The sequence below is a fragment of the Galeopterus variegatus genome, unplaced genomic scaffold (genome assembly GCF_000696425.1).
Source record: "Galeopterus variegatus unplaced genomic scaffold, G_variegatus-3.0.2 Scaffold5280, whole genome shotgun sequence".
In the NCBI taxonomy this organism is placed as follows: domain Eukaryota; kingdom Metazoa; phylum Chordata; class Mammalia; order Dermoptera; family Cynocephalidae; genus Galeopterus; species Galeopterus variegatus.
In genome coordinates this window covers 146171-156664 of record NW_007731391.1, presented here as the reverse complement: position 1 = coordinate 156664, position 10494 = coordinate 146171, and the positions used below count along the sequence as shown (strand labels likewise).

Genomic DNA, 10494 nt, shown 5'->3' with positions numbered 1-10494 from the left:
TTTTTTTTTCCTTTTTGTCTTTTTTCGTGACCGGCAATGGATCGCAACCCTCAGTGTCGCGCCCGGACTGGACCGGGACCGGCAACGGAATCGCAACCCTCGGTGCTGCGCCCGCACCTCGCTCAGCTAGTGAGCGGCTGGTCTGTATGTGGGATCCAAACCCTCGGCGGGAGCATCGCCGCACTCCCAAGTGGCGCACTGTAGCAGTGCGCCACCGGGCCGGCCCCTCTGGCTCGTACTTCTAATACTATGTTGAATAGGAATGGTGAGAGTGGGCATCAATGTCTTGTTCCTGTTCTTAAAGGAAAAGCTTTCAGTTTTTCCCAGTTCAGGATGATGATGGTGGTGGGTTTGTCATATATGGCTTTTATTGTGTTGAGATATTTTCCTTCTATACCTAATTTGTTCAGGGTCTTTATCATCAAGGGATGCTGAATTTTGTCAATTGCTTTTTCTGTGTCTGTTGAGATAATCATATGGTTTTTGTATTTGGTTTTGTTGATGTGTGGTGTATCACATTTATTGATTTGTGTATGTTGAACCATCCTTTCATCCCTGGGATGAATCCCACTTGATTATGATGTATCATCTTTTTAATGTGCTATTGTATTTTGTTTGCTAATATCTTGTTGAGGAATTTTGTGTCTGTGTTCACCAAGGATATTGGCCTGTAGCTTTCTTTTTTCAGTTGTGTCCTTGTCTGATTTTGGTGTATCAAGGTGATGCTGGCCTCATAGAATGAATTTGAGAGAATGGCCTCTGTTTTGATTTTTTGGAATAGTTTGAGAAGGATTGGTGTTAATTCTTCTTTACAGAACAACAGAATATATATCTTCTCATCAGCACATGGATCATTCTCCAGAATAGACCATATGCTAGGTCACAAATTAAGTCTCAGCCAATTTAAAAAGGTTGAAATCATATCAAGTAAATTTTCAGACCACAATGGAATAAAATTAGAAATTAACTACAAACAAAACTATGGAAACTATACAAATTCATGGAAGTTAAACAACATGCTCCTGAACGACCAGTGGGTCAAAGAAGAAATAAAGCAAGAAATCAAAAACTTCCTTGAAATGAGTGAAAATACAAGTTTAACTTATCAAAACTATGGGATACAGCAAAAGCAGTACTAAGAGGGACGTTTATTGCAATAAGTGCTTACATCAAAAGAATAGAAAGACTTCAGGTAAACAACCTAATTTAAATCTCAAAGAAATAGAAGAAGAAGAACAATCTAATTCTAAGACTCACAGATGGAAAGAAATAATTAAGATCAGAGCAGAACTAAATGAAATAGAGACCAAAAGAATTATGGAAAAAATCAATGAAACAAAAAGTTGGCTCTTTGAGAGGATAAACTAAATAGACAAGCCATTGGCTGGACTAACTAAAAAAAGAAGAGAAAAGACCCAAATAACAAAAATCAGAAATAGAAAAGGGGATATTACAACTGATACCACAGAAATACAATTTGTGGATTTCTAAGCACTGTTAACTCTTATTTTTGTTTCCATAGGTTGATGAAAAAAACATTGGAGAACCTGGTTGGCTTTATGGTAATTTTCAAGGAAATTTTGGCTGGTTTCCATGCAACTATGTAGAAAAAATGCCATCAAGTGAGAAAGCTGTGTCTCCTAAGAAGGCTTTGCTTCCTCCTACCATATCTTTATCTGCTACCTCAACTTCTTCTGAGTAAGTTCTTAGCTAATAGTAGAGTTTATATAGCTCTGTAAATGTATAAATACCTAATACATAGTTGTGTCAACCTACTACTTCATTATAATCTGGGCTGGACTCGCCAAGAGTACTTTTTGTTCCAAATTTAATACTAAAGTTTAATAAATGAAAAAAAAGGTGAGTAGTTTGTTCATGTATTCTTTTTTTTCACAAGTTGTGTTTAAAAACACAGTGTATGTAATATCTAAGTTGAGAACTCGGTTGTACTTCATTATGTTCTAAACAGTTAAGTATACTTATATCAAAGTGTTATATTTGCAGACCACTTTCTTCAAATAAACCAGCATCAGTGACCGAATATCAAAATGTATCATTTTCAAACCTAACTGTTAATACATCATGGCAGAAAAAATCAGCTTTTACTCGCACAGTGTCCCCTGGATCTGTATCACCTATTCATGGACAGGTATGTTGTCTGTAATTTTTATGTGCTTTATTCTTTGAATTTGCTCCTGATTCATGTAAAGTAGAATGGAGATTTTGTACAAAGGCATCATTCATTCATTTAAACAGAGTTTGTAGCATTCAGTTTGTGTTCTTATCATTCACATGTGATGTGAAGTTGAAGAAATGATTACTTAGAGGTTTCTCAATGTCAGTTTGTTCCCATAGTACCAAGTTGCTAGGTTTTTAAGCTCAAAATATCATTTTTACAAATCTGATTATATATTGTTTTTTATTTGTAGTTATGAGAAAAGAGATTTGGGCTTGGGGTGTTTTTATGTTTTCTTAAATAAGTCATTTGTCTGGGAACCTTGGAACGCTTATATATATATTTAGCCTCTGATTTAGATGTAACCATTACAAGTATTTTTACATTAATATTATTAGGAAATCACAGTCTTCATCAGAATAGTCCCACAGATTTAACTTTCATTCAAAAAATGTTTATTGCAGGACCATAGGTTCCAGGTATTTTCTTGCGTGCTAGAAATTTAAGGAAAAATAATTGAAAAATCTCTGCCATTATCTAGTTTATAGTCTAATAAAGGTGACAGACAAATAAATAACTGTAAAGTCTGAGAAATGTTGTAATAAAGATGTCTACGAAGTCCTGAGGGGGGGATACAGAGGAGAAAGTATCTTATTCATTCTGTGGAAATTAGAGCAGGCTTCACAAAGGGCAGGGTGTTTGAGTAGGACCTTCAAAGATAAGCAAGATTTCAACAAATGAAGAAGGAAAGTTGTTCCAGTGAAAGAACAATTTGGGGAAAGTCGATGAAGCATGTTAACAAAAGGTATTTGCAGGAAACAAGAATTATTTCTAGTATGGCTAGAGTACAGGATTCATGGAGAAAAGGTTAAAAAGTGAAGTTGGGAGAGGTTGAGGTTTGTTTTTAAAGCATTCAATACCATGTTAAGCAACTTGGTAGTAGAAAGTCTGTGAAGGTTTTTAAGAGAGGGGTTGTGTATATTCTAGAAAGATAACTGGCAGTAACGTAGAGGCTAGATTGGTAGAAGGAGGCAAAGGAAGGAAACCAGTTAAGGGAAGATATTTATAGCAGCTAAATAACAAGAGAAGATGGTGTGAACCAGTACCATAGTAATGAAAATATATGGAAGAGGAGATGGATTTAGAAGAATATGAGGAATTGACATAAAATAGATAATCCATTGAATGTGGAGAGTGAGAAAAAAGTTAAAGATAATTCTTCAGAGTCTTTAGCTTGAGCAACTGAAAGGATGGTGATATTGTCTTTGGTAGACAGTGCAGGAGAAGTAGGTTTGGTGAGTTCTAAAAATGGTACCTCAGACATGTTACGGTTGAGGTCTCTGTATTAGGGACAAGCTGGTGGGAGTGCCCAGTAGGCAGTTTGATGTGCAAGTCTGAAGCTTAGGAGATAAAGTTACACAGAAAATACACATTTGAGAAGTCATAGGCATAAATAAAATTATTTAGGGAAGTCATGTGGAACAGTAAGGGAAAAGGGCTGGACAAAAATGGAGCTATCAGTCACCAGAGAGTGAGATTTAGGAACTACCAGGATTTCAGTGATGTCAGTCATCACTGTTAAGAGATTGAGGAGAATAAGAGTTTGGAATAAGCTTTTGGCTTTGATGAAGAGGTTCAGTAGTGTGGTAGGTGCAGAACCTTAATTAGAAGGGATTGAAGGGTGAAATTGTAAAGCAAGTGTAAAACTATTCTTTAAGGAATTTAGAAGTTGAAGAAAGAGATTGATGATTGAAGAGAGGGACTTAACAGTGTTACAAAATATTTTTACAATATGTGAAGGCGTAATAGAAGATTTAGAGTACAAGCAAAGATGTTAGCCTTATTAAAAGAACGAAAACACTGCATCCTCTGAGAAGGGAGGGAAGGAAAGAAGAATGAATAAGAATTCTATATTACTATACGAAGAAGTTAAGAGACAAAAAAGCAGAAAAGCATAGGGAGGCTAAGCATGACCACATCTCAATTCAACAGAGTCAACTACAGTTAGAAGACTTTGAAAGCTGGAGAAGAGAAAAGATTTGCAGTAACTCTTTCCCTTTGATCCATGATATATATCTGATGGGTTTATGAATACATTTCTTGGGTACCCACTATTTATCTTCCATACAGTGATGATGGTTCCTTGAATGGTAGGCGTTAAGCCTATCTTTAACTTAACAGGAAGCTATTCACATGGTTGTCTCTCATGTATTATAATTTTTAGTCACTAGTAGATTAAGGTTATCTTAAGTCACCACCATACCAAACTGGTCTGCTGTTTGACGGGAAATATGTTATATGCTAGAAAACAGAAATCATGGTTACCTTTGTCATTTTTTTTCATTGTTGTGGTTTTGTATTTACAGGGACAGGTTGTAGAAAACCTAAAAGCACAGGCCCTTTGTTCCTGGACTGCAAAGAAAGATAACCACTTGAACTTCTCAAAACATGATATTATTACTGTCTTGGAGCAGCAAGAAAATTGGTGGTTTGGGGAGGTGCATGGAGGAAGAGGATGGTTTCCAAAATCTTATGTCAAAATCATTCCTGGGAGTGAAGTAAAGAGGGAAGAGTAAGGATCTTTATGTGGTTACATGAGATGTGGATATTGGTATCTTTACTAATGAGTTAGCCATAGTATAACTAACTGAACAATAAAATAAAAAGTTCATGCTTGAGTTTGAGTATCAGAAAGGTAATTCCCAGGGTTAAAAAAGCACACTTCTGATATTTGTACCAGTTTTAAGATATCTTTTATTCTAGTTATTTCAGATTTTTAAAGTTTTCAAAGTACTTAAATTTTTAGATCTGTTGCTTTCTTTGTACCATAAGATCGTTAGTAACATTACTTTTCATTTCCTTTGGAACATTTCTTCCTTATTTACTGTAAATTGTCAATATTTAAATAATTCTTTACTGAGAACCTCCCCTTTGCCAGATCGTATCTCAAAGATATTCATGGAAGATCTATAGAGCTTTAGTGTCACCTCTCCCAGGGTGATGGTACAGCCTTCTCATCTCTTGGCCTCTAGGGTGCCTTGAATTTAACCTCTCTTATTGTTCATAGCACATTGTGTTATAGTTATTGACTTTTTTCATCCATGTCTTTTATTAGGTCACAAGTTCCATGAGGATGGAATCCATGTCTCTTTTTTTGTTATTTGTTTTTCAGTTTTCTCCATGCGTAGTGTAATCTTATTACATAGTAGCTGCTCAATCCTATTAGCTCAGTGAACAAGGAGAGGAACGAATGAATGAACAATCGAATGAAATTTCAAATGAACAAAACCCAAAACTAAATAGGTTAAGGTCTCTAGTCTTTATTTCCCGATCTGTAGTAGAGTCAAGTTGTCAAATATCTTTAATTCAAGGAAATAAGTACTATAATATAGCTATGGGTAACTACTCTTGTGTTTTATATGGAAGTTGATCTAAATAGAAAAGCAGTCTGACTTAATGAAAAGGCTCTGGTCTTTGGAAATCAAGAGGCTTGAGTTCTGGTTCTGGTATTTTTGTCAAGCTGTAAGGAGTAACCTACTTGGTCTTTAATTTTCTAATTGAGTGAATGAAAAGATTAATCTTTATAAATCTTTGCAGTGCTGAGTTTCTATGTATCAATATTTAGTTCAAATACAGATATTTACTTTTCAGACTGACATGAAATTTTAGATTTAGAAGTATCTGATAATAACAGTAACAATAATAATATATAACTGACATTTGTATGCCAACACTGTGCTAGGCCCTTTCTAGGAATTATCTTATTTAATCTCCATAACATTTTACAGAGAAGAAAACTTAAGCAGAAAGAGATTAAGTTTAAATATTTTAGAATACATTTCTTCTAACTTTTCATTCAATTACCAATCTTTTTTTAATTTAATTAAATTTCTTTTTTATTGTAATGGTTGACTGGAATTACTGATCTTTTCTAACAGATAAGGCATGTAACTTGAAAACCAGCACTAATGGAGTAGTCAGCACTAAATAAGGCAGTTCATTCAGTTGTGGCCCTGAGATGTAGTAAGGTTCTCCTACTTACCTGAAACTGTCTCATTATATAGTTTACTCACGGGTCCTGGGGATCCCTGGTGTATCCCACAGATCTTAAACATGACAGTCTTCTAGATTTTTGAAAACAGTTTCCTGGGTTGCAGGAAATTAATGTTATACCTGTTCTGAGATATAAAAATAAAGTTTTATAATTTATGTATTTTTTAATGTAGTGTTCTCTAAACAAATAATAAAATTTGTATATTGCCTCTGTTTTCCATAAACCAAGCCAGGCCCCATATGTGCTTTACCAAACGACTATCCATTTACCAATGTGCTGCTGTCTTTTAAGTTCCATTAGGAAAGCAAAATATCTCACATTTGAAAAGCTATAAATTATACTAAAATTAATTTATTTAAAAATGTAGAAGCAGAGCTGGCCAGTTAGCACAGCTTGTTAGAGTGCAGCCTTCTAATACCCAGGTCACGGGTTTGGATCCCTGTACCAGCCAGCCACCTAAAAAAAAAAAGTACAAGTTTATAATTAGGCAGTTCTTAATCCAGCAGGATTTTTTATATTAGAGTATTCCTAGTCTGTATACTGAGACAATATTTAGGTTGAGAAAGCCTTAGAAGCACTGCTAAAACCAGTTTTATTTATCAAATTGTTTTTTGCTGGTTTGTATCTTTTTGTTTTGTTATTGTTTTTTATTTGTTTGTGTGTTTATTTGGCAGACCAGAAGACTTGTATGCAGCTGTAAACAAGAAGCCTACCTCCTCAGCCTATCCAGTTGGAGAAGGTGAGCTTTTGGCTATTTGTAAATTAGATGGGAGTCAGTTTACCTACTGTCCATTTACCTGACTTCACACAGTTGTTATTCTTTCTGTTTCTGTTTCTTCAGTGTTGAAGTAAGATTAGGAAATCCTGTCCCTGACTATTTCACAGGAATGTTGAGGATACAGAAAAAATATGGCTGTGGCTGGCTGGTTGCTCATTATAATGTTATATAATGTTATATAACACCAAAGTGATCAATGGTTCAGATCCTTGGACTGGCCAGCTGCCAAAAAAAAGAAAGAAAGAAAGAAAGAAAGAAAAGAAAAAATATGAAAATACTTGGCCCTTTATAGGAAGTCAGTACTATGAAAATGCAACATAATATGAATAAAAAGTGTTGCAATGATTGATTATAGATGTTTAGGAGGTAAGAAAATATCAGTATATTTATTAGTGTATAAATTGCATTTTAATTATAGTGTGCCATTAAATTATTAAATAGGATTTGAAATCAAGGTACACTTTATCACAAATATTGCAAATAATTTTTTTTCTATAGCCCTTTGGGTTGCTTTGATTAATAAATTATTTTGATTTTGTTAATATGATAAAAAATGAAAAATTGTCTCCCCTAATTTCAGTCAGTATTTGTATTTTAGTTACATAGATTTATAAATGACATTTATATGTCTATCATAAAATCAGTTGAACAGTCAAAGTATATTTTATGTTTTGCTCAAAAAAGGTTTAATGATAAATTAAACAGTTTATTTAGTATCTACTATGTTGAAGATTCTGTGCTAGAGGCTGAAAGATACCAGGATGAATATAACACACTCTCCAGAGTGCTCACAGTAGAATGAAGAGGATAAGCATACGGTTGTGATAAATTCTGTAAGGAGTGAATAAAAACAACTAATTTTTAGTAGGACCTGTGAATCCACAGAGGTGACAATGTTGTATCATCTCAATCAATGGGTAGGATCTTGGATAGTGACAAAGGAGGAGAAAGGTCTTCCAGACAGAGGGAATGGCATGAGGCAAGTCAGGGCAGTGAAAGTTTAGGGAACTTCAGGTTACCAGTGAGGCTGGAACCATTGGTGTACTGTAGAATGAGTGCTGTGAGATGAGCTAGGATAGTAGTGAGGAGCGTTTTGGAAAGGACTTTACTTATTGCAGCATGCCTAAATTTTGTAATCACTTTTAGTTTTATTAAATCAGCTAAGTTGACTAATACTGGGAATGTGAGTAATAAGTAGTGTAGATGGTGTTTTTGACATCTCCAGTTTATGATATACAGATCATATTCCATGTTGGCAAATATAAATAGAAGTAGAAAAGAAAGAAAAAGACTTCTAAAACCCAGTCACTGACTGTTTCTTCTGAGTGATAGTAATCACAGGGACAAAAATGAAAGCCAATATAAAAACTTAGATATTTGCCTTGAGGTCATTTATTAGCAACTATTTATGTTTTAGTCCGTTTTGTGTTGCTATGACAGAAATACCTGAGACTGGGTAGTTTATAAAAGAAAGAGGTTTATTTGGCTTACGATTCTGGGACAGCTGCATCTGGCATGGGCCTCAGACTGCTTCTAGTCATGGCGGAAAAGTGGCAGGCAGCTGGCAGGTACAAGCAGATCACATGGCAAGAGGAAGCAAGAGAGAGAGAGAGAGAAAAGGTGCCAGGGTCTTTTAAACAACCAGCTTTTGCAGGAACTAATAGAGCGAGAACTCACTCATTAATCCACCCCCGACCCCCAGGGAGAGCATTAATCCATTCATGAGGGATCCACCCCCATGACTCAATCAGTTTCCAACACTGCCACATTGGGGATCAAATTTCCACATGAATTTTGGAGGGGACAACACATCCAAACTCCATCAATTTATTAAACATCTATTTCGAGCTAAGCACTGTGCTAGGAGCTGGGTTGTTGTGGTGGAACTTGACTTCTAGTACTGCTGTCTGCTGGATATTGGGTGTTCCCACAACTGTATATAGAAGAATTAAAGAGAAAAGGATTTAGCAGATTAAAGTATATTTTGTATAAGAAAGTTTAAAAAATCTTTTCATGTCTTGACTGTAATCTGCTAGCTGAGTAACTTAATCTCACTGAGCTTCAGTTACATTATCCATAGAGATACTAATACTGTTTGCAGTTTTGAGTAATTCTTTGTGATAAAATAAAAATAATAATAATAGTAAGACAATTGGAGAAGAAAGAAACCCCATGATAAAGCTTTATGTTAAATCAAATAACCTTTTTCTAAAGAATTATTAAATAATTGTGTCTTTCCTTTTTCTACCTTCAGATCTTTTTGTTTTAGGTTTCCTTAAGGCACAAGGCTTTTTACAGTAAACTTTATACAAGATCCTGGAAATTAACCTAATTTCTCTTTTACTTCTGTAATCTTACAAACAAACTCAGCTTCTTTTTTGCTTTGGTCCCTACAGAATATATTGCACTTTATCCATATTCAAGTGTAGAGCCTGGAGATTTGACTTTCACTGAAGGTGAAGAAATACTGGTGACCCAGAAAGATGGAGAGTGGTGGACAGGAAGTATTGGAGATAGAACTGGAATTTTTCCATCAAACTATGTCAAACCAAAAGATCAAGAGGTAGAGTTATTTTGGTATTAAAAACAAAGTCATTCCATTCCTGTTGATCAAGATTTATACTTAAAACAGAAATCATGCATACTGTTTTGAACAGGCTGTTTTGGTTTTAAGGAAACCACTCAGTTAGCACCAGTAAAATAGGGTTTATTATAGGGATCTGGTTAGAGAGATAAGAGGGATAGGATTTTATGAAATTCTAAGAGCAAGAGCTATAGGTAGGGCTGAACCTTGTGATAACTGAAGCTTGGGAATGGTTCTGGATTCAGAGAAGCTCACAAAGGATCACCTTGAAGGATTTTGTAAATCTTCAAGGCTCTGATGTTAATGTGACTCAGCCTCCACTCTTGAATTTCTGCTTTTTTTCATTCCACCACTAGTACAGCACAGTGAAGTTCTCAAACTTTTTAGTTTCAGTAACTTCTTATGTTCTTAAAAGTTTGGGGGGACCCCAAGGTTTTCTTTAAGTATATGGATTATAGCTAGTGTATTTACCATGTTAGAAATTAAAACTGTGAAATTATTTAAATATTTATTAATTTATTTTAAAATAACAGTAATTAAATCCACTACATGGTAACATGAATAACTTACTTTTATGAAAAACAACTATATTTTTCAAGAAAAAAAAATGAGTGAGAAGAGTGGCATTGTTTTATATTTCTGCAAATCTATTTAAGGTCTAGCACACTTTAAGACAGCTAAATTCTCATATCTATTTCTGTGTTTAATCTGTTGGCAATATGTTCTTTTGGTTGAAGTATATGAAGAAAATTCAATCTCACACAGATATGGGAGAAAACGGAGAATTCTTTTAATAACATTTGCAGATATCTGTGGGTATTCTTCTTTGATTCTTTTATACCAAAACTTGACAAATGCTAAGTTTATATAGGTTAGTTGCAACATGTAATCTGAAGCCTTGT

General features: G+C 34.7%; 1 protein-coding gene across 1 annotated transcript in view; it reads left to right on the top strand.

Moving 5' to 3' along the window:
- Nucleotides 1-1546: 1546 nt before the first annotated feature.
- Nucleotides 1547-10494, top strand: part of LOC103604607 (intersectin-2) — a 60048-nt gene continuing 51100 nt past the window's right edge. The window contains exons 1-5 of the mRNA XM_008589176.1: nt 1547-1698; nt 2005-2149; nt 4543-4748; nt 6905-6969; nt 9405-9571. Coding sequence (XP_008587398.1) covers nt 1613-1698; nt 2005-2149; nt 4543-4748; nt 6905-6969; nt 9405-9571 — 669 coding nt within the window. The 5' untranslated portion in view covers nt 1547-1612. The remainder of the gene's footprint in view (nt 1699-2004; nt 2150-4542; nt 4749-6904; nt 6970-9404; nt 9572-10494) is intronic.